General features: G+C 44.0%; 1 protein-coding gene across 6 annotated transcripts; it reads right to left on the reverse strand.

Annotated features, from left to right (window-relative positions):
• Window positions 1–2,151: 2,151 nt before the first annotated feature.
• On the reverse strand, window positions 2,152–11,251 carry LOC114465525 (nuclear pore complex protein Nup98-Nup96-like). 6 transcript variants are annotated; one of them, XM_028450593.1, is made up of 9 exons: window positions 11,113–11,251; window positions 9,499–9,605; window positions 9,325–9,420; window positions 7,716–7,898; window positions 7,275–7,438; window positions 6,822–7,089; window positions 5,431–5,571; window positions 2,373–2,560; window positions 2,152–2,265 (listed from the first exon to the last, which is right to left on the reverse strand). In XM_028450593.1, the coding sequence occupies exons 2-8, from the start codon at window positions 9,575–9,577 to the stop codon at window positions 2,421–2,423; spliced, it is 1,071 nt and encodes a 356-aa protein (XP_028306394.1). In that variant the 5' UTR covers window positions 9,578–9,605; window positions 11,113–11,251; the 3' UTR covers window positions 2,152–2,265; window positions 2,373–2,420. The 6 variants fall into 6 exon arrangements, 4 of the variants coding, with proteins under 4 accessions (XP_028306394.1, XP_028306397.1, XP_028306393.1 ...); XM_028450596.1 differs by having other exon boundaries at window positions 2,156–2,560; window positions 5,431–5,568; XM_028450592.1 differs by having other exon boundaries at window positions 2,156–2,560.
• Window positions 11,252–25,072: the final 13,821 nt, after the last annotated feature.

Genomic DNA, 25,072 nt, shown 5'->3' on the forward strand with positions numbered 1-25,072 from the left:
AACTGAAGACGCTAAGAGCCAAATTTCACACTGATTGGACAAAACCCCAAAGAGGAATTTGAAAAAGTATCTTTTTGATATGTTGTGACTTTCAAAAAGCAATGTGCTGTGGGAGTGGGCGTGGCCTATGTGAGATGATGCAACTCTATGTAAGGAACATGTGGATATAAAATTTATGAAGATGTGAATTAAATTGTGAAAGTTAGAGGCAAAAATGTTTTTGCAATTATTGCACCACCTAGTGGCACAATTTTTGGTATGGGTGATCTGTGTGGTCTTCTATATCTACCCTGTAAATTTCACTGCCCTCAACATAATAATTCAGCAGAAATAAATGTTTGTTTATTTATGTGTTATGATGTAATAAGCCACGCCCACTTTGACCAATTGCGAATAACTTTGAGATATCGCGTCAGGAGGGACCCAAGATCATACCCTCCAAAGTTGGTAAAAATTTGTTGTGCCATTTAAGAGAAATAAATATTCGTTATTTGTAGCGCCCCCTAGTGGTCTACATCATTCAAATTTGGTGCATTTCCTCACAGTCACATGCCAAGTAAGGATCTCAGATTTGGTGTTGTTAGCATTTATTTTGACCGAGATATGCGCCAGTTTGCATTTTTATTGCTCGCTAGAAAATTTTACTCATTAATAATTTGCGTATAATTTACCCGGACAAACTAATTTAGTTAACTATATATCACGTTCAACTGAAGAATCTACGTGCCAAGTTTCACGCTGATTGGACAAAACCCCAAGGAGGAGTTGGAAAAAGTAGGTTTTCCAGTTTTTGCAATTTTGCTCCAAGAAAAGTTTAGGTGATTCAGTGCTATTCAAGGAATCTGTGGATATGAAGGTTTTAAATTTGCAACAAACAGTGTGGGAGATATTGGCCAAAACGCGTTGACCTTTGTTATAGCGCCACCTGTTGGCGGACATATGTGAATTTTTGCATCCAAGGTCCCCTGGGGGTTTTGGACCCAACCACCAAAGGGCACCGCCATACCTTGCACGGTTTAGCCTGCAGCACCACTTTTACCCAAGGAAAAATAAAATAAAAAAAAAATAATAATAAAAACACTTGCGATCACAATAGGGTTCCTAGTACCGCTGGTCCTAGGAACCGCGTATGCAACACAACGAGTCAGCGCCACACCTACACAACACAACGAGTCAGCACCACAACAACACAACGAGTCAGCACCACAACAGCACGAGTCAGCACTACACCTACACAACAACAACACAACGAGTCAGCACTACACCTACACAACAACACAACGAGTCAACGGTCACATTTACATGAGCTTTAATTCTCTTTTAATACAGAATAAAAGTTAATTCCTCTTTGAACTGACCAAGTAAACCCCATGCCTCTGTATTTTTACTTATTGTTTATCTCTGTAAAGCGTCTTTGAGCACTGTAAAAGCGCTATACAAATAAAATGTATTATTATTATTATTAATACAAATGTAATTCATAATTAAACTTGAATCCTAATTAGGTTTATTCTGATTTTGTATCAGAATTAAATAATTCCTTGATCTTGTAAACACTTTCATTTATTTCTGGTGGTTCTGAACATGTTTGACTGGTGACAACATCATCCAAGATGGCTGCCGTTGGACTGGAGAAAATAATATTTATTTAATAAAAGCCTTGAAAGACATAATATAATGAAGAACAGTAACCGCTGGCTCTGATTTGTCAAAGTACAGTTTTCTATTTCCTGCTCAGCTGACCAAAGTTAAACACTGTTATTGTCAAAACTACATTCAAAATAAAAGTGTAAATAGACCTATTTATTGTTCATTTGTTCCAAGTTCAATAGTGTAAAAATGAAAGAGCAAAATCAAATGACTTTGTTGAAAAGTGAAATTATTCATCTCTTCAAAAAAAAAATAAAAGTGTAAACAGTTCTTATCATGTGGTCTTCTGTGTTGGAGCCAAAAATAAAAGGTTTGTTGTGTTTTTTCTGATAGACGTGAATATGTCACGTTCTCCTATCCAATCAGAACCTTCCAACCCTCAGACCTGAAGAGGGATTGAATAAAGCAGAATAAACCTGTTTACATGTAAACACCAAGCAGAACGCTTTCATTCAGAATAATTTATTTCAGAATCATTAATTCCAGAATAAAAAACTGATGGGGTTGACGTAGAACTGGGACACCTCAGGGCTGCTGGGGGGGCGTCGCCCTGAGGCTCCACCTCCTCGCTCTGTGGCTCCACCTCCTCAACTGCTCAACTTCTTAATGCTCCTCCTGCAGCACACACACACACACACACACACACACACACACACACACACACACACACACACAGGTCTCACACACACACACACACACACAACTACACACAGCTACAGTACCTGGGTATGAAGGAGGAGGAGGTGAGGGGGGGCTTGTTGTCCATCCCATCAAACAGAGAAGATTTGGAGGAGGAGGAGGAGGAGAGCAGGGCTTTGGGTCTCATCCTGGAGGCGGGTCTCGAGGTCAGCTTGTAGTGGGTGGGTGTGGTCAGAGCCTTCTGAGCTGTGGGATTGGTGGGCTTCAAACGCTGTGGGGGAGAGTGAGTGTGTGTGTGTGAAATCAAATTGTTGATACAATAAGAGTTTAAACTTTAAAAAACATATACATAAACATTTTATATACACACACACATATATATATATACACACACACACTAACACATTTATAACATATATACACACACACTAACACATATATAACATATACACACACACACTAACACATATATAACATATATACACACACACTAACACATATATAACATATATACACACACACTAACACATATATAACATATACACACACACACTAACACATATATAACATATATACACACACACTAACACATATATAACATATATACACACACTAACACATATATAACATATATACACACACATATATATAACATATATACACACACACTAACACATATATAACATATACACACACACTAACACATATATAACATATATACACACACATATATATAACATATATACACACACATATATATAACATATATACACACACATATATATAACATATATACACACACACTAACACATATATAACATATACACACACATATATATATATATATATATATATACACACACACTAACACATATATAACATATATACACACACATATATATAACATATATACACACACATATATATAACATTTATAGGTGAAGGTGAAGTAGGAAGGTGCTGAGTCATTGTACAACGTGATTTATTTTAGGTTAATAAATTGTTATATCTTGATTTTATTTGTCATTTATCATTAATAGCCTCTGTAAAAAAAATAACTATTTATTTTAATAGTTTTTTTAAAGCTATAGGGAGCCATTGTATAAGAGTCAAAGAGCCACATTAGATGAGGAGCGCGAGAGAGAAAGAGATGTGTATTCTGTGGGACGTGACAAAGCGCTCAGCCGCTCCGTATAAAATAACGTTACCCTATACAAACTTGCACAGATGCGATTATAAAAATTTTCCACTCACACACATTGAAAACACTCGCATATGAGACCATTTTGGTCACAGTCTCGAGCCCTACATCTGAGGCTCTGCAGCCTGTGACACGGAAAGTTTTGTTTCCCTGTTACACGGACATGGAGGAGGAACATGTTCCCAACTAATTTTAAACTTTCTGTTATCAGTGTTCCACTGCCTTAAGCGTTCCCTAAGTTCTGACCATAGACATTATATACGTAGACGCCGCATCGACTGTGGAGGAACACGTCAACAGCGCCGCCATCTTGGACCGGTGTTGGTGGAGGCAGCGGTGCGTAGACATTATGACAGAGAGGTATTTCTCAATCTCTAAGTAGAATTATTTGTTCAATTTTGAACTGATTTCTAAACTGTTTAATTTTTTAAAAACGTCACATGGAGCTATGATACAAGGTGTTTGGACATATTTAAAATGCTGGTTTTACCACTCAACACAATCTCTACACCCACATCCTTGAATATTTCAGTTCTTTGGCTACAATAATTAATAATGATGTAATAGTGATAGTAATAATAGTGATGTTATAATAATAATAATAATAATAATAATAATAATAATAATTAGAACTACAAGCAGTTATGAAAGGGGGAAAACCCTTCCTGCGCGACTCAGCCCCCAGGTTTTGTGGAGCCCATGGAAGTACGTCACAAAAGATGACGGGTTTGGGGCGAGCGTCAGGACACAGGCCAACGTGTTATTTGCTGTGAACAGGTGGATATAAAGTTTATGAAGATGTGATTTAGAATGTGAAAGTAACAGAGACCTAAGTTCAGGTCTCATTTTCCCGCTCAGTTGTCGGTTCGGCCTCCATTTTTAACTTTTTAATCTCTATTACATTAACACAATTTTTTAATAAACAAACACTTCTATATTGTTGTGGTATAATTTCTAAATTGATTTCTGCTAGTAGTGAGACAGGATATTAACAGTGTTGTGTTTAGTCGTTCAACGTTCACATTCACTGATGATTATTTGCCATGGCCCTGAAGGCATCATGGTTACGTACAGCTTTCTCTGCCTTTCTGTGTCTTTGTTTACATGTGTTCTGAGTGTTGATTGGCTGGGAGGCTGGGGAAAGGGCAGGTGTAAGCGGGAAAAGAGTGAACAATTGTGTTCCCACGGTAGTGTGAGTGTATGACAGTGTAAGACGGTTCTTTGTGTGTTTGATTGTTTATTTTTGGCGTGTTACTACGACCTCCATTAAAGCCCGTCAAACTGTGATAACGGCTCGAATCATGTCATTAAAATACCTTTTGGGCTGTGGTGAGTGTGCACACACCCCATCCCCCTCCCCCCTCGCTGCGCGAGGCACCACGCTATTAATCTACCGGCTGCAATACGTTCAATTAAAATAATTTCCGTCGGGTTTGCTTCGGGCTCGGGCCTACAGTTTAAGCTAATGGGTCAGGCTCAGGTCGGGTCGGACTTGATTTTTTGGACCCGATCTAAACGCTACTCTGGTCATATGCTACAGATCTGAGCTGACGAGAAATCAATAGCGCCCCCCCTACTCCCAATGTAAAACAATGGCACTTTGTGGTGATGGGAGGAAGTGCAACTAAAAAAAATCTGCAGGAAATGGGGGATTTTTTAAAAATATTTTCAAACATGGACAGCGGGCCAAAACCAATCGGCTGCAGGCTAACTTTGGCCCGTAGGCCCCAAATTGGACGTCCCTGGTTTTGTGTGACACCATTAGGCAGAGAAGTCCTTGCAGTAGTAAAAACTCAGCGTTGCATTTTATTGGTCTGGCAAACTCAGTTTTGCAGGTGTCCGCCCAAATATGTTTGAGTCTAAATCCTAGACTCTAAACGTTCCTTGTATGTAAACGTGTGTTTGAGGCCCTTTGCCATAGAACGTTAAAACCAACTCACCAACTGGCTGCTGCTGAGCACCAAAGCCTAAAGTGCTGGTCCCAGTGTTTAAGCGTGAGGCTACAAATGCTCCCATTGTTCCCAGTGTGGAGCCCAGTTCTTTCTGGTTGTTCCCAAAGAGAGAATGTCCTGGTCCCACTGCTGACACACACATAAACTAGTGTTATTATACACTGAACAAAAACATACACACAATACTTGTGTTTTTGCTCCCATTTTTCATGAGCTGAACTCAAAGATCTAAAACATTTTCTATAAACACGACAGACATATTTCATTATTATTGCACAGGTGTGCCTCAGAGTGGCCACAATAAAAGGCCACTCTAAAAATGATCAGTTTAATCACAGCACAATGCCACAGATGTCGTTAGTTCTGAGGGAGCGTGTAATTATCATGCTGACTGCAGGAATGTCCACCAGAGCTGAAAATATTCATTTCTCTACCATAAGACGTCCATAAAGGCGTTTCAGAGAATTAGGCAGTACATCCAACCGGCCTCACAATCACAGACCACGTGTAACCACACCAGTCCAGGACCTCCACATCCAGCATGTTCACCTCCATGAAGGTCTGAGACCACCCAGCAGGACAGCTGCTGATACAATTGCTTTGTATAACCAAAGAATTTCTGTCAGAAAGCGTCTCAAGGAAGTTCATCTGCATGGTCGTTGTCCTCACAGGGTCTCCACCTGACTGCAGTTCATCATCATAACCCACTTGAGTAGTTAAATGCTCCTGAGGCCGATTGTTGTGTCATTCATCCACAACCATCATCCCGTGTTGCAGCATGATAACACTCAGCCCTGTGTTGCTTGAATCCAAACACAATTCCTGAAGCTGAAAACATCCCAGATGTTGAATGACCAGCACAGTCAGTGGTCATGTGACCCATTGAGCATGTTTAGGATGCTCTGATGGGCGGATACCACAGCGTGTTCCACTTCCTGCTAATATCCAGCAGCTTGGAGGAATGGACCAACATTCCATAGACCACAATCAATAACCTGATCAACTATATGCAAAGGAGATGTGTTGCACTATGGGAGGCTAATGGTGGTCCCACCAGATACCCCCACAGACCCCCCAATAAAGCCAAACTGAACATTTTAGAGTGGCCTTTTATTGTGGCCACCCTGAGGCACACCTGTGCAATAATAATGCTGTCTAATCAGCATGTTGATATGTCACACCTGTGAGGTGGGATGGATTATCTCTGCTCTTTAACACACATTTATCAACAATATTTGAGAGAAATATGTCTTTAGTGTTTATAGACAATGTTTTAGATCTTTGAGTTCAGCTCATGAAAATAAAAATAAACTGTTGCGTTTATATTTTTGTTCAATGTATGACTGGACCAGATGAACCTGGTGCTCAGAAACCCTTACCAGTGCCAAAGCTGGTTCCCAGTCCAGTTCCCAGTTCACCAGTGGTCGTTTTGTTCCCAAACAAGCCTGTGGACGCACTGGAAGTGGCTGCGCCAAACAGGCCTGTGGACGCACTGGAAGTGGCTGCCCCAAACAGGCCTGTGGACGCACTGGAAGTGGCTGCCCCAAACAGGCCTGTGGACGCACTGGAAGTGGCTGCCCCAAACAGGCCTGTGGACGCACTGGAAGTGGCTGCTCCAAACAAGCTCCTGTCACTGCCAGATGGAAGCTACACACACACACAAAATTGTTATTCCAGTGATAGATTAATCATATTTGACCTTTTATGTTTATTTCATTATTTATCACACTACACTGATCATGTTATCTAGTGACACTGAGCTCTCCAGTAGCTGGTGTTACAGTGTGACTGGTAGTCATGTTATCTATTAGCTGATCAAAGCAGGGCCTAACGTTGAACCTGACTGTTTTCCTCGGTTGCTGTTGCTGCTGTTGCTGAGTCGAGGTAAAGCCGGAGCCTCCAAATAGAGACGTGGCTCCTCCTCCGAACGGATTTGAGGTGGCGTTGGCGGCGCCAAACAAACCTCCGCCACCGCTGCTGGTGCTGGTACCAAAACCTGAGAACACAGAAGTCTCACTCAGACACGTCCACAGAAACTAGAACCTACACAGTGCAGAGGTTCTCAACTGCAGCAGGACCATGACTCAGCAACACACACAGGAAACAGATTGGAACAGAACAGCACTGCTTCTGTTATAAACTAATTAACTGTAATGTGTAGCATGAGGAGATGCTCATTCATAAATAAATCTCCTTCAAAATAAAATAAAACACCAAATGGGTCCCAGCCCCTGAGTTGAGAACCTCTGCTAAGGGTACTAAAGGTTCCTGACTTCCAAATAATGTGGGCTTGATGGCGCTGAAGGCATTGTTGAGCTGAGAGAAGAGCCTGCCCCCTGCCCCGCCCCCCGTGTTTCCAAACAGGCTGGAGGCTCTGCTTGCCGCTCCAAACCCAAATCCAGCGCTGGTGGAGGAGGTGACTGGCTGGGAGAAGTTAGTTGACCCAAAAAGTCCGCCTGGAGAACAAGAAGAAGAAAACACGTTAGCACTAGCGTAAGAGCTAAAGGTACAACCAGCTCACTGCTCCCTCATTGGCTGAGGGAGAGACATGTGATAGACCAGGGGGGTATTCCATAAAGGAGGGTTAACAAACTCTGAGTCTATCCATAAACTCTGGGTCAACATACCCCGTGATGTAAACTCTGGGTATCAGATTCTATTACAGCTGGTATGAAGTGGATCAATCAACCCTGACTCAGCACATTCCTACTTCACCTCCTACAACATCTACAGACCATCAACTTTCCTGCATCTGTGGCTAACCTTAAGTTTTAAATCTTTGGTAAGATAACTAAACCAACAAAAACACTATTCTGGAAGAAAATAGAGATTTTAATTGTATGGAAACAAATTCATTTAACCACCAATGTACAGGTTAAATATGTATGTTTTATGTGTGGCAAGAAATGAGTAATTAGCATGTGTTGATCACATGATCATGTGTTATCATATTCATGTTACTTTTTGTAGACTTTCATATACATTAACTATAAAAATCTTTTTTATATAACATTGTGTTCATGTAAACTGAGATGTGTAAGAATTTGAAGATGAAGATACTGTTTTATTTATTGATAAAATAAATAAAACAGTAAAATGTAAAAAGCAGTTTTCTCCATGACTGTGTTGACCTACAGAACTAGACTGGAGAACATCTAAAGGTCTTTGAAGAACACCAGGCTTCTTCAATATTGAACCTCTCCATAATATTCTAATTTTCTGAGATACTCAATTTGAGGTTTTCATTAGTTGTCAGTTATAATCATCAACATTAAAATAAATAAACACTTTAAATATATCAGTCTGTGTGAAATTAATGTATACATTATACAAGTTTCACTTTTTAAAAGAAATTACTGAAATATCAACTTTTTCTTGATATTCTAATTTCATGACCAGCACCTGTAAATGTGGAGCCTTAAATGTGTATTAAATGTGTATCATGTCATATTTAAGGTGTAAATGTTCCTTTACATTATCCACAGGTTTATATCCAGTGAACATTAGAACAGACATAGATGTATTAATACAGATCAAACTTTCTGATTGGATGATTGATCTATCAGAGCCTTTCACTAAATGATCTGCATCACCAACGTTATGAAGAAAACCAACATCAGAGAAGAGTGTCATTGTTCATTAAAGTGTTCAGGTGGGCGGAACCAGGTGGGCGGAGCCAGTAGAAACCCAGGGTTTCTTAAACAAAACCTGCCAGTGAGTAGGTTCAGTTCATGGAGAACGTTACCATGGTTACAGACTCAGAGTAGAACTAACCTCACTTCATAAAACCACAAACTCAGAGTATGAACATAACCTGCTTTCTGGAACACCCCTCAGATCAGATGTGACAGTTCAGTTCTTAACAATAAAAGCCCGTCTCACCTGGTTTGTTCTGCGTAGAGCCGAACAGGCCCCCACTGTTGGTGGTCGTCCCAAACTCTGACGTCCCAAAGCTGTTTGTGGTTCCACAGCCTGCGTCTGCACACACACACACACACACACACACTTATAAAACCAGTCCAGACCCCCCCACAGGTCAGCGGTCAGAATACTTACTCTGCTGTCGAAACGTAGACGAGGCTCCGAAGGCTCCCGTTCCCCCCCCAAAGGGATTAGCAAAGGACTTGTTGAACATGCTGCCTGACTGCAGGACCGTACCAACTCTGCACACAGAGGGGGCTTTGGTCAACATCACACAGGGAGGGGGCCACATTTACAACAATTATAATTTGCTGACACCAGGGGCCTCATTTACACAGGCTTGCGTGAAAAAAGCGTACGTCTCAATCCAGAGACAGGCGTACGCTTGTAAAAATTCTGATGTTTTTGGGGGTTAAGGTTAAAATAAATGGAAATCACTAGACTAAGATGTAGCAAGTGCTGCTAATGCTAAACCACTTTAAACAAAGTCAAAAGACTGATTAAAATAACTTTTTGTTTGAGGTTAATTGTGTTGGAACCAGTTTGATAAATTGCTTACAGTATTTTTTTTAAATGTTTGAAAAGTATTCTAATGATCTTTTATCCATTTTTTCCATTTAGGGCGATGATTATAGGTAAGTGGATTGATTTATTGTATTGGTAAAAAACTTGAAAAATGGTCCACATGATCGGAATGAAAAAAATTACGATAAAATCGTGATCTTACGAAAAAAGAATTGTGATGATTTATTTTACCATATCACTCACCCTAGTGGGAGGGGCCAAAATGTGCAGATAGGAGAGAGTGTCACAGTTATGGGACGCAACCCCAGGCTTGATTACATCTATAGATCTATATTATGGTAGATTCACCTTATTTTAACTGACCCATTACATACAGTCATGTTGAAGGGTTAACTGGGTTCTGATTGTGTTAAAACAATGATTAAAAGTGTTTTAACGCGTAAAATTATTAGAAGTAATAAACCTTTCCCTCTTTTTACAGCAAAGAGAACACTTTAATATTTCATTGTTGAATTCATGTTTTTAATTATGCAAAATGTTCCCATTGATTATAAACCACTAAATGTTTGTACTTTCTAAATATCTAAAGAACATCCCCACTAAAACACTAATAAACACCATTAAAACAATAATAAACTCCACTAAAACACTAAGAAACACCATTAAAACAATAATAAACTCCACTAAAACACTAATAAACACCAATAAAACGATAATAAACTCCACTAAAACACTAATAAACACCATTAAAACAATAATAAACTCCACTAAAACACTAATAAACACCATTAAAACAATAATAAACTCCACTAAAACACTAATAAACACCATTAAAACAATAATAAACGCCACTAAAACATTAATAAACACCATTAAAACAATAATAAACGCCACTAAAACACTAATAAACACCATTAAAACAATAATAAACTCCACTAAAACACTAATAAACACCATTAAAACAATAATAAACTCCACTAAAACACTAATAAACACGATTAAAACACTAATAAACAACATTAAAACACTAATAAACACGATTAAAACACTAATAAATAACATTAAAACACTAGCTTCTTTAGCTTCTCCGACCAGGAGGGAAACGCTTTGGTCGGCGTCCTGACGGTATTTATCACGTCATGACGCAGAGGTCGCTTCCGTTAATAAAAAAAAATTAAAAAATCGTTTTGTTTTTAAAACGCTTTTAAAAATATTGTTTCTCACCTTAGTTATAAACGTTGTTCACTGAAGACAACTGCTGGTCAATATTTAAGTGGTGTTTAGTGCAGTCACTCCTGTAGATTCTATGCAGCTTTCGTCTTATCCTGAGTTACCATGACTACCTGTCAACATTGAGCTGTTCTACAAACTTGCAGTCACTCCTGTAAATTCTATGCAGCGTTCATCTTATCCTGAGTTACCATGACTACCTGTCAACATTGAGTTGTTCTACAAACTTGCATTTAAAATAAGTATGAAATAATTTATGAACGGTATCATTACAGTCCAAACAAATCTGAAGTTGCCCCCCTAAACCAAGCAGGAGCCATGTTGAAAGTCTTAGGTCATTCTGAGCCTGATTCACAGAGATATTTGAGGAACACACACACACACATATATCTATATATCTATATATATATATATATATATATATATATACACGTGTAAATCATATGTGTAAATGGATCAGAAAGACACAATTGAAAGCTCTGAAGCTGCATGTGAGCATGTGTCTGTGTGCGCATGCCTCTGCTACAGGAGAACAACACTCACGGACACGTCGGCACGGTTAGCTTAGCATGTCGGCAGATCGGCAGTAATACACAAAAAAACAAAGCAAAGGATCGCAATTTGTAATTCCTATAACGCAAAAATAAGTCCTGGTGGAGCTGCAAACAAAACGCTCCGTTATTCACAATAAGAAACAGCACACCACTGAGTATGCAGCATTTAAAGCTAGAAATCAAGCTAATGCTAAAGCTAAGCTAGCGCAGGCTGCTGTTGCGAACTTATATTATTGCTAGTGTTGAATTATTCTGCAATATTCACTCATTCTAACAGTAAAGTAGAGCATCTTAAGTTCATCTACTGCAGTAATTCAACCAGTAGAAAATGATGTGAACACCTGATTATACATGAAAAAAAAATACCGTTTTATACCGTGAAACTGTTAGAAGTTTGAAAAATACCGTATACATATATATATATACACACACACACACACACTAATACAGAAGTATGTATAGCTATAATAAAGTGGGAGGATCAGTAGCTTTTCATTAATGGTTAAATTTAAAGACGTTGTGTTTGAACGTGTGACGTCAGGGACACATTTAGGTTTGTTGTGAAATGTATACAGTGATAACTATTGCGTTTTCATATATTTTGGCTTCTAGAAAGGACACTGTAGGGAGTTGAACCCCATTCCACTACTGTGATTCACTCTGAATGCGTGACAAGTGAGCCCCTCAGTTTGTTTAGGTTTGGCAACACCCGTAAAATGTAACGATGCACACTGAATGAATTGATTACATCACACACGTTTGTATCTGGATACTAATTCGTATTGATTAATTTTCACATGATTATTGCAGAGCACAATATTTAGCACTGTAATATAGGGTATATATATATATAGTGAAAGCCTATTTTAATTTTTTTTTTTTTTTTTTTTTTTTTTTTTTTTTTTTTTTTTTTTACCTTGTCTGCACATGCTGTCGAAGGTTAACACTACAAGAAGTGCAATCTTTTGACAGCAATGCATATTTTATTATTGCAATTAAATAAATTTATTTATTTTATTGCATAATTGTGACCGTCACCAGCCCTCCCTAGGGAAGGGTAAGAAATACTTTATTAAAGGGAGGATGTAAAAAAGAGAGGGCAGTGTTACACCAAGGTGAGGGGTTGGAGGGGGGTGGGGAAGTTAACAGGGAAGAGGGATACAAGATAGGATATGGAATGGGTGGGGAATAGTTTTAAGTGATGCGATGTGAAATTGTGGTTGTGTATATTGTGTTTATTGTTGTGTTGTCAAGCCAGTTTGGTGACCAGTGTGTGGTTTAGGAATAATGGTGGTGGCTGTGAACAGAGGAAGAGGTGAGTGGAAATTCCATAAAACAGGTATTTGGGAACAACGTGTCTAAGGTTGAGCCCAGTATGAGTGTTATCCCACAGCCCAAGGCCAGTGCATCCATGACAACTGTATTTCCAAGTACCGCCACTGCAAAACCCAAGAGCCGCCCCCGGGCCCGAAGAAGCAGTCAGGCCAGCAGCAAGAGCAGGCAGCCTAAGGGCCCCCGGCGACCACGCCACGGCCAAGCAGTCCCCCGAACGCCCCCAAGATCCCAAGCCGAGAGGCAGCCATCGCCCCCCCATACACACCCGAGAAAGCCCCAAGGAGCCAAGGACCCAGCGCACCACGCCACCGATCCCACCCCCAACCCCCAGACCCCCCACCCCATCGACCCCCCCACCCCCCCACCCCACCCCCGCGCCCAACCCCCCGAGGGGAGGGCCCAGAGAACTCCCTGCCCGAGGCCCCAGCGGAGGAGCCGAAGCCCAAGCCCAGCAGACGACCAGAACCGCGCCGAACAGGCAGCCAGTGGGCACCCGCCGGCGAGCCCAGAGCCAGCAGGGGCCCAACCCCAGGCCAGAAGGACCCGGAACGGATGCAGCACCAGGAGCAGCCCGCCCAGGGAGGACGACCACACCCCGCCGGCCCCCAGGCACCCCAACCTAGCCCCCCACGGCGCCCCAGATCACCCCTCACTGATGCCGCCCGCGCCACGAGCTTCAGCTTTTTTTTTTTTTTTTTTTTTTTTTTTTTAAAAGCCAGGGCCCCCTCCAAGGGCCAAGCCAGACCGCCCCGCCGGGATGTGGCCCCCTATTCCGGCCCCCGACACCCTACCTCACGGGGCACTGCCCAAGCAGGGGCCGTACCAGTAGGTACGCAAGGGCGCGGCACGCGCCACCCGCCCTGAAAGACCCCCGCCAGGACCGGCCCGGCCAGCAGGCCAAGCACCCCGGGCCCCAGGAGCACCCCCCGGGACCAGGACCCCCCAAGGGCAAGCCCCCGGGCCAAGCCCCCCGGGACGCATCCCCCACCCCCACCCGGGACCCGGCCACGGCCCAGCAGGACCGCACAGCCCCGGACAGCCCACGGAGCAGCGCCCCCCGCCGGCCCGCGAGCAACCGGCGATCCCCACCGCGGGGACGGAGGCACCCCAATGGCACACATCAAGTGCGGGACAGCAGCCCCCAGCCAAAGATGCCCCGGACCCACCCACCAGTCCGCAAACGGCAGGATAGACCCACCAGGCGGCCGACAGCAACCTCCACCACCGGAGCAGCTAGCGCCGCCCCCCAGTAAACAGCATCACCCCGAGGCGCCAAGCAACCCCGCCCCAACCCCGGCGAGGACACCAGCACACCCCCAGCACACCCACCCCCCAAACCGGCGAGGCAGGCCGCCCCGGGCCCGCACACCGCGGGGCCCGCCCCCAAGGCCACCAGGAGACGAAACAAGCACCCAGCCACACCCAAGGGGAGGAAGCACCCCCGCGCCCCACCAGGCCGACACTGCCCGGAAAGACCCCGCAAGGAGAGACCCCAGCAAAGCCCCCCCGAGACCCACCGCCACGCCCGACCGCACCATCCTGATGTATTTTTACTCTAAGCAGTGGCCCAGCCATCAACAGAGGGGCCAGGCCCCCACCGGAGAGGCCCAAATATGTGAACCAACCCACCACCCTGTTATGGTGCCTCTCCATTCCCCAATGGAGAGGCACTTCCCTATCCCCTGTGTGAATGTGTGTTTAGTGAATGTATGGGGTGTAATTAAAAGAAGGGGGAAGGAGGGGAGCGGTGCTCCCCATCCTGCCTCTGTGGATATATGTGTATGTGGTGTAATAGGCCGGAGGGTGTAGGTGAGTACACCCTCCGGGGGGTGGCATGTTGAAGTGCGATTAAAATTGGAGGGATTAGTATGGTAACTAGAGGTGGGAGTGCCGCCCCCACGCCACTACATAGTGACACAGGTGGCGGCCCCCTCCACCCCCAGTCCCACCATCCAGCCCCCCAAGGGTTGGGTATGGGTGTGTGGTGCATTATGTGAGTGAGCCAGACCAGCTGGGAGTGAGGTGAAGTGTACATGTAGGAGGCCTGTCTGGTGCGAGCCGGGCCCGTCCGCATGGCGGGCCACGCGAGAGGGTAGATGGTGCAGACGGGCAAGCGGCACTGCGGGCCCCAGAGCAGCAAAGCCGGAGACCCCCCCCACGGCACCCCCCCAGACCACGACGGCCCCGCGGAGCACGGCGGCACCCCCTACCCCCGGGCGCAGCCAGGCACCAACCCCATCCCCCGGTGCTCCAGGGGGCGACCCCCGCCGCACGCCGGCCCAGAGCGACGCCCCCCCGCCGCCAAGGAGGGCGGCCGAGCAGGGGGGAGGCCCGTGCCCGCTCCAGGGCCAGCACAGGCCCACCCGGCGCCACGATATAACACTCTCCACCGGGAGGCGGCCCCGGCCCCCCCGACGAAAGAGGACACCATCTACCGCCAAGCAGGGCCACCCCGCCAGCCACGGACCGGCAAGCCCGAGTACCGAAGCACCCCCAGCCCGGTACCGCCATCCCACACCAACGGCGCCAGTAGAGCCCCCCCCCCCCCCCCCCCACGGAGGCGATCCCCGACGACCCACGCACCGGCACGAGACACCCCCCCGACGCCAGCACACCCCGGACGACAGCGGGCCCCAGGCCACCAGCCCCGCCCCGCCCAAGGCTGCGCAGCGCCGCCACGCGCCGCGGCCGGTCCCCGGGCAGATGACAGGAGAGCACGCCCCCGGACACCCAGACCACGGATTCACCCCCGGGACGCCCCCGCCCCGGAATGGCGCCCGGTGCACCCAGCCAGCAGACCAGCCAATCCCGACGCGGATCCACCCGGCCAAGAGCCACGCGCCGCGCCCCCGCACACCCACCCAACACGACCCCCGGGGAGGCCCCATAGCACCCCCCACCCCACACCCCTAGCCGTAACGGCCACACCCCAACCATTGCGGCCAAACAAAAGCCCCGGAGGGGGCCCCGCCTGGCTCGTCGCGCGAGCGACATCCCTGGCACGGGCGCGCCCTAGGGAGCCAAGCCGAGGACCCGCAAGGGCCGACGGAGCAACCCACAGCCACACCCCGCCACCCAGCGACCCAGGAGGCAATCGCCGACCCCGGGCAGCAGCCACCCCCAGAGCTACCCCCACCCCGGATCCACCCGGACCGGAGCCAAGGACCCCACCACCCCAGGCCCCCCAACGAGACCACCCCCCAGCCAACCCACCCGGCACGGCACCGCCCGCCCCCCAGGCGGGAGCCACAGCCCCCCCACCAGTGCCCCAGACCAACGGGAGCCCCCCACACCCAACCCAACAGGATGGCGGGCGCAAGAGCAAAGGAGGAGGAGGGGGGAGGACGAGACAGGGGGACAGGGAGCAGGAGGAAGGAGCGGCAGGGGAGCACGCAGGGCCCCAGCCCCAGAGACCAACCAGATGCGCATGCAAGGGGCAACAGCGCCAAATCAAACAGCCCCGGGACCTCGTGAACACCCAGAAGGAATGCACACCCGTGCCGAGGCAACAAGACACCCCGGCAACCCACCCCAGCCATCCCGGCCAAGACCACCCCAGAGGCCCAAGGCGGCCCAGGCCTACAGTTGGGCTAGTGCGTTAGTAAAGAGTGGTGCTGGCAGTCGCTTGCAGGCTAGATCATCAGGCTTTTAAAAATTTAGATTTAATGCAATTAAAAAAGGAGTCCAACGCTCCTCAAAGCACATTGTTTTTTTTTGTTTTCTGAGAGCAGACATCTTTTCCATGGAAATAAATTCTGTGAGGAGATTTTGCCATTGGTTTATGTTTAAGGATTTTTTGTCTTTCCAATTTAGTAATATTGTTTTTTTTGCTATGGCTAGTGCCGCAAGGATTGATTGTGATTGGTTTGCTGGAAGTTGAAGCATTGTCAGGTCTCCAATCAAACAAAGATTTGGAGATAAAGGAATCCTGCAGTCCAAAATGGAGGACAGTTTTTCAGTGATTAGAGTCCAAAAGTGTTGAACTGGGGGGCAAAGCCATAAGGCATGTAGATAGGAATCCGCTGTATTCTGGGTGCACTGAGAGCAGATGTCTGTTGCTGAGAAGCCCATTTTATGCATTTTCTGTTGGGTAATGTGGGATCTGTGGAGGACCTTGTATTGAATTAGCTGAAGGTTTGTGTTTTTTGTCATCTTAAAAGTATTACAACAAATTTCTGTCCAGAAATCAGTGCTCGGGGTGATTGAGAGTTCAGCCTCCCACTTCGCGATTGGTAGGTAATTACAGTTAGTGTTCGAGAGCGCTCTGTATATTTTTGAGAGTTTTTTTGATTTTGTTGAAATTTTTTTCATATATATAGCCAGTTCTGGAGGTTGTAAAGTAGTTAAGTCTAGTGGAGTAGTTTTCTTTATTGTCTCTGTTACTTGTAAGTACTGTAGGAAGTTACTTTTATTTATATCGAATGCTTGGGTTAGATTGTTATATGTCCTGAGCTTATCATTTTCGAAGAGGTCTTGGAGATGAATAATTCCGCTATCTTCCCATGTTTTTAGATAGAGTGGTGTTTTTTTGTTTCTAAAGTCAGGGTTGTGCCAGATTGGAGACAGCATGTTAGTTTTTAATTGACCATTTGTTATGTCCAGGGCTTTCCACCACGCAGTCAGGGTGGAGGCAATCAGTGGGTTTTTAAAGCAGTTATGATGTTTCAGGGTCATAGTGATAAAAGGGAGATCAGAGAGTTTAATATGTTTGCAGTCTAGCTGTTCTATTTCTAGCCAGGTGTTGTGGTATTCTTTTGGTTTTAACCATTCTGTTAAATATAGAATTTGGTTTGCTAGGTAATAATGCGTGAAATTAGGGGCTTCCAACCCTCCCTCGCTTTTATTTTTTTGAAGAGTTGAAAGGCTTATTTTGGGTTTTTTATTCTTAGCATAGAATTTTGTAATTGCAGAATCTAATCTTTTGAACCATTGCGTTGGTGGTTTCAGTGGGATCATAGAGAACAGATAGTTTATTTTAGGTAAGATTTTCATTTTAACTGAGGCTATTCTGCCAAGGAGTGAGATGGGGAGATTGTTCCATCTCCGCAGGTCTTCTGTGACTTTATCCAACAGAGGGTCTAGATTCAGTTTAATTAATTCATTTAGGTTTGGTGATATATTTAAGCCTAGATATTTAATTATATTTGTGGGGGAGGGGTATTGTGGGTTTTGGATTGCTGGGTTCCATGAATTTTTCGTTAAAGGAAGGATTGATGATTTTGACCAGTTAATGGAATAGTCTGATAGTTTAGAGAAGCTGTTTATTAGTTTAAATAATTCTTCTAATGAAGATTGGGGTTCTTCTAAATAGAGTAAAATGTCATCCGCATAAAGATTAATTTTGTGTTCTGAGATGGATGAGTGGATCCCTCTAATAACAGAGTTCTGACGAACAGCTGATGCGAGAGGTTCAACAAATATTGCAAAAAGCAAAGGTGAGAGTGGGCAACCTTGTCTCGTTCCCCTCTGCAGTGTGAAGCTTTGGGATGTTATTTTGTTTGTGGTTACTGAGGCCTTAGGTTTAGAGTATAGGGTGGAGATCCATTGTATGAATGAATCTCCAAAGCCAAATCTGTCAAGGACAGCAAGGAGGAACGACCAGTTGACTCTATCTGTTCCTGTTTTTTCTTATAAGAAGAGTATGATATAATCTTCCCTCTGATGACAGCCTTGCCGGTTTCCCAGAGTAAGGACGGTGACACTTCCAGAGAATCGTTTGTTAATAGAAAGTCCTCCCATTCTTTTCTTATCATTTTATCAAATTCACTGTCATTAAGTAAGGAAGTATTAAAGCGCCACAGAGAGGATAATTTCTGATTAGGGTCACACTTCAGGGTGAGGGATATCGGGGCATGATCACTAATGATTATAGGATGTATTTTAGAGGAAATCTTATGTGCAATGGATTTATTTGAGAGAAAAAAGTCGATTCGGGAGAAGGATTTATGCACAGGGGAGAAGAAGGTGTATTCTTTTTTAGTTGGATTGTTCAGTCTCCATACGTCACCTATTCCAAGATCATCCATGTAATTCATTAATACTTTAGTAGATCGAGACGGTTTTGTATTTGGGCACTTACTGGATCTGTCTAATGATGTGTTGAGTGTCAGATTGAAGTCACCTCCGATGATTACAGATGAATCTGCAGAAAGGTCCGATAGCTCCGAAAAAACTCTATGGAAGAATTCAGGGTCGTCGTTATTGGGGGCGTAGAGGTTTAGAATTGTGAAACATTTATTATAGATTACTACTTTGATAATAATATATCTACCCTCTGGGTCTATGGTGGAGTTGATTATGTTAAAGAGCAACCTTTTGTTGAAAAGAACCGAGACTCCTCTTTGCCTGGAATTGAAACACGAGTTATATATTTTGTTAAAATTTAAGTCTGTCAGAGATTTTTCTTCTGATTGAAGTAAGTGAGTTTCTTGAAAGAAAACAATGTCTGCATTTAATCTTGATACATAATCAAATATCTTGATCTTTTTAGCCTGCGAGCGAATGCCACGCACATTCCAAGATGTTACTGTAAACTGAGACATGGAAAGGAGTGCGGTTTAGTCCTTACGAATGTGAGCATAACCAAGAGTCTGAGAGCATTTGTGCACAGCTGTGTCGTGATAGACTTCAATGCAAGAAAGAAGGAGAAGAAATGCTTATCATGCGATACCACCACAAGGTAAGGGGCTGGGTTGAGAAGGTTAGTGAGAAGCACAAACATACAACAACAACAACCAGTACCAAAAGAATAAAACACGCAACGGGTAATTATATAAAGTGTAGGAAGGGGGGGGTATTGAGTGGATGTGAAAGAAAAAAAAAGGTTAGGGGTTGGAGAAGAAAGAGGTGGCATGGGGGTAGAGAGTGTCATGTGAAACTGTACGAGCCTATACGTGTTTACCAACATCTGAGCAAACATACACATACATACATACACACACATTTAGTATATATACACATATCCATTATTTTATTTTATTTATCTTTTGAATTATTTCAATTATTTTATATATATATACACATACATACATATTTAATTATTATTGTTTATATTTCTTTTTTTTTTTTTTTTAATTTGGTTTTTTTTTTTTTTTTTTTTTTTTTAAGTTTTGTTAACATACATATATATATAGATATACATACATATAGACTACATATATATACACACACACACACATACACATTTTACCTTTTAAATAGTGCTACCTGAACTACACCATGAGTGGAGAATTATCCTTTCAATATTAACTCATAAATCATCTGTGTGTTTTTTTTTTTTTTTTTTTTTTTTTTTTTTTAAGTTTTGTTAACATACATATATATAGATATACATACACATAGAGTACATATATATACACACACACACACACATACACATTTTACCTTTTAAATAGTGCTACCTGAACTACACCATGAGTGGAGAATTATCCTTTCAATATTAACTCATAAATCATCTGTGTGTTTTTTTTTTTTTTTTTTTTCTTTACATGTTTTATTTTATTTTTCTTAGTAGAGCCAGGGGGTGATGTTAGAATCCCTAAATAGTTGGCCATCTATGTAAAGCTTGTCTACGACCAGTTTGGAATTACGGCCTCTCTGTCGGTTTTCTTTGAAGATAGGATATAAGGTTTTTCGGCGTTCATTTATTTCTCGAGGGAATTGATCATTCATGCCGAATTGCGTACCTTTAAGTTCCCTACCTTTACTTTTAACCTGGATTTTCTGTTGAAAGTGTTCAAATTTGGCAATGATAGGGCGTGGGTGATTACCTCTGCGTGGACCGAGACGATGGACACGGTGAAAGGTGATGTTTTTCACGGTTTCTGCTGGGATTTTAAGCGCAGACGACATGAAGTTTTTCAGCAGAGCCTCTGGGTCGTCGTTGGGGGTTTCTGGAATACCTGAGAATATTACGTTGTCTCGCATACTGCGAGATTGGATATCCAGGACTGTCTCTTTAAGAAGCCTGTTTTAATTTTTCAGCTCTTTTACCTCCGTGGTCACCGCAGATAAAGCCAAATGGATATCTTGATTGACTTTCTGTAAGTCCTGAATTTGTTGGTATGCAAATTCCAGGCTGGTTTTCATTTCCTGAAAATCTTGGTGCAGCAAGTCGACCACACCCAGCCTCTTATTGATGGATTTTAGGACCTCGGTGTGGGATTCTGCCTCCAGATCTGACGTGTCTGTTGAGGTCGATTCATTTTTTCGGCGTTTAGCGGACTTACCTGATGTGCTCGCGGCTTTCGGTCCGGATTCCATTACGTACTCGGCGTAATATCGGTCGATGAAGTCTTCGAGGTCCTCCACTCTGGCTGGTGAGAGGGCGCGTGGTCGGCTCTCGTTTGTGGCGTGGATTTAACGGTAAGAAGTGTTAATATTTACAAATAAACAAAGTTGGTATGCTAGTCAAGGCAGCTAGCCGCCATGTTGAATTTTCACAGACTGTCACGTGACTCTCAGAACATCTCGCGTCTCCTTACCTCTCGCGTCTCCCTTACCTCTCGCCTATTATTTAATTTTAATAATATGTATTGTTATTATTGTTATTACTCACCTTAGTTATAAATGTTGCTCACTGAAGACACCTGCTGGTCAGTATTTAGGTGGTGTTTAGTGCAGTCCTTCCTGTAAATTCTATGCAGCTTTCATCTTATCCTGAGTTACCATGACTACCTGTCAACATTGAGCTGTTCAACAAACTTGCATTTAAGACAAGTATGAAATAATCTATGAACGGTATCATTGCAGTCCAAACAAATCTGACGTTGCCCCCCTAAACTAAGCAGGAGCCATGTTGAAAGTCTCAGGTCATTCTGAGCCTGATTCACAGAGATATTTGAGGAACACACACACACACATAAAAAAAAAACTCTTCCTCACCCTCCTCTGCTCTTTGTCCACCACCACAATGTCTGGTTGGTTCGCCATTACCATTCTGTCCGTCTGTATCTGGAAGTCCCACAGGATCTTGGCTCGGCCATTCTCTACCACCTTTGGAGGTGTTTCCCACTTTGACCGTGGGGTTTCCAGCCCATTCTCTGCACAGATGTTCCTGTACACTATATGTGCTGGATTGTCTCATTGGCCTCTTTGCACAGTCTACACCTGGGGTCTTGTCTGGTGTGATAGATCTGGGCCTCTATTGCTCTGGTGCTCAAGGCCTGCTCCTGTGCAGCCATGATGAGTGCCTCTGTGATGTCCTTTAGTCTGGCTTTGTCTAGCCGTTGGTAGGATTTCTTGATATCCGCCACTTCAGTTGTGTTTCGGTGGTACATCCCGTGTAGGGGCTTGTCCTCCCATGACGCAACCTCCAGCACCACATCTTCTGTTCCCCATTGTCTGACATTCACTGAGCACGTCATCTGTTGGAGCCTTGTCCTTGATGTACTTATGGATCTTGGATGTTTCATCCTGGATAGTGGCTCTCACACTCACTAGTCCTCGGCCTCCTCCCTTCCGGCTAGCGTACAGTCTCAGAGTGCTGGATTTGGGGTGGAACCCTCCGTGCATGGTTAGGAGCTTTCGCGTCTTAACATCTGTGGTCTGTATCTCATCCTTATTACTCATGCTTATTATTCCTGCAGGGTATCTTATTACTGGAAGGGCGTAGCTGTTCATTGCCTGGGACTTGTTCTTGCCATTGAGCTGGCTTCTTAGGACCTGCCTTACTCGTTGGAGGTATTTGGCCGTAGCCGCTTTCCTTGTCACCTCTTCGAGGTTGCCATTTGCTTGTGGGATTCCGAGGTACTTCTAACTGTCCTCAATGTCTGCTCTGTCTTCTGTGTGGACTACCTTCCCTCTCTTAGTCACCATCCGACCACACTGCTCTAGTCCGAATGACATCCCAATGTTTGCACCGTATATCCAGGTCAGTGAGTCGATGTCTCGCTCATTCTTAGCGTTAGGTTGATGTCATGTGGAGGAGGTGACTGATGGTGGCCCCGTTCCTGAGTCGGTATCCAGTCTTGTTGATTATTTGGCTGAGGGGGTTCAGACCTTGCAGACATATGCAGAACAGCAGTGGGGACAGGGTGTCTACTTGGAATATGGCTTCAAGGGTGGTTTTCTACAGCCTCATCGAGTTTGCAATGAAGGCTCTTAGAGTCCTGTTGATGTTGTATAGCTCCAGGAATTCAATGATCACCTCTTGTGGCATTGAGTCGTAGGCCTTCTTGTAATCAATCCAGGCAGTGCTCGGGTTCTACAGTCTCGAGCGACTGTTCTGTCTACCAGGAGCTGGTGTTTGGCACCTCTGGCATCTTTACCGATTCCCTTCTGAGCTGTGCTCATGTATTGATCCATGTGCCCGCTTATCTTAGCCGCTATGGTGCCCGACATGAGCTTCCACGTTGTGGATTGTGGTTCATTTGTGCTGCCAAGTGCTCATGGCGTGCTGTGAGTTTCTTAAGCCAGTCGGCATGTATTATGTTGTATCATGGTGCTGTCCAGTTTTTCATACATGAGGCCACTGTGATGGTAACTGGTGAGGTCCACTGTGCATCACTGTTGTGTTCTCCCATATGCCTTTCCAGTACTCTTCCAGCCTTGGTGGGTCTGCTCTGTTATTGTTACCCTGCCACTGAGCGTACACTTTCGGGGTTGCCTGCTGGACATTTTTGACATGATCTTATTTTTCAGGTTAGTTGCTGCTCAGGTCAGTGCTGCTCTGGTTCCCCAGCACCTGACGCAGACCGTGTTTGGCCAGGCAACGTCTGAGCTGGCATGTCATTCATTTCATTGTCTCTCATCATTGTATGAGGTAGGCAGTAGCGTGAAGGGTCTCCAAAGGACCCACACTGGCAGCCCATTTCCCCAACGGGGATTCGAACCAGGGACTTCTGTGGTATGGGTGATCTGTGGGCTCTTGTATAGTTACCCTGTAAATTTCACAGCCCTCATCATAATACTTCAGCTGAAATAAAGGTTTGTTTATTTATATGTTATGTAGTAATAAGCCACGCCCACTTTGACCAATCGCGATTAACTTTGAGTTACGGTCCCAGGAGCGAACCAAGGTCATACCCATCAAATTTGATAAAAATAGGTTGTGCCATTTAGGAGATATACATTTCTCATAATTGCAGTGCCCCCTAGAGGCCTAATTTTTTTTAATTTGGCTCATACACCCACAGTCTCATGGCAACCAAGGATCTAAGAATTGGTGGTGTTAGCAATTATTTTGACCAAGATATGCAACAGTTTTTTATAGCTCGCTAGAAAACTTTACTCGTTAATATTTTGCTCATATTTTGCCCGAACAAATTTTTTTGCTAAACTCTAGATCAGGTCCAAATGAAGACTCTACGTGCCAAGTTTCATGTTGACTGGACAAAACCCCAAGGAGTAATTTGAAAAAGTAAGTTTGTGATATGTAGTGACTTACAAAGAGCAATGTGCTGTGGGAGTGGGCGTGGCCTATGTCAGATGATGCAACTCTATGTAAGGAACGTGGATATGAAATTTATGAAGATGTGAATTAAACTGTGAAAGTTAAAGGCCAAAATGTTTTCGAAATTATTACGCCAACTAGTGGGGCAATTTTTGGTATGGGTGATCTGTGTGGTCTTCTATATCTACCCTGTAAATTTCACTGCCCTCAACATAATAATTCAACAGAAATAAATGTTTGTTTATTTATGTGTTATGATGTAATAAGCCACGCCCACTTTGACCAATCACGAATTACTTTGAGATATCGCCTCAGGAGGGACCCAAGATCATACCCTCCAAATTTGGTAAAAATTGGTCGTGCCATTTAAGAGAAATAAATATTCGTTTTTTGTAGCGCCCCCTAGTGGCCTACATTATTCAAATTTGGTGCATTTCCTCACAGTCACATGCCAACTAAGGATCTCAGATTTGGTGTTGTTAGCATTTATTTTGACCGAGATATGCGCCAGTTTGCATTTTTATTGCTCGCTAGAAAACTTAACTCATTAATAATTTGCGTATAATTTACCCGGACAAACTAATTTAGTTAACTGTAACTGTAACTGTAATCACGTTCAACTGAAGAATCTACGTGCCAAGTTTCACGCTGATTGGACAAAACCCCAAGGAGG

Source organism: Gouania willdenowi, chromosome 6 (genome assembly GCF_900634775.1).
Source record: "Gouania willdenowi chromosome 6, fGouWil2.1, whole genome shotgun sequence".
Taxonomy (NCBI): Eukaryota; Metazoa; Chordata; class Actinopteri; order Blenniiformes; family Gobiesocidae; genus Gouania; species Gouania willdenowi.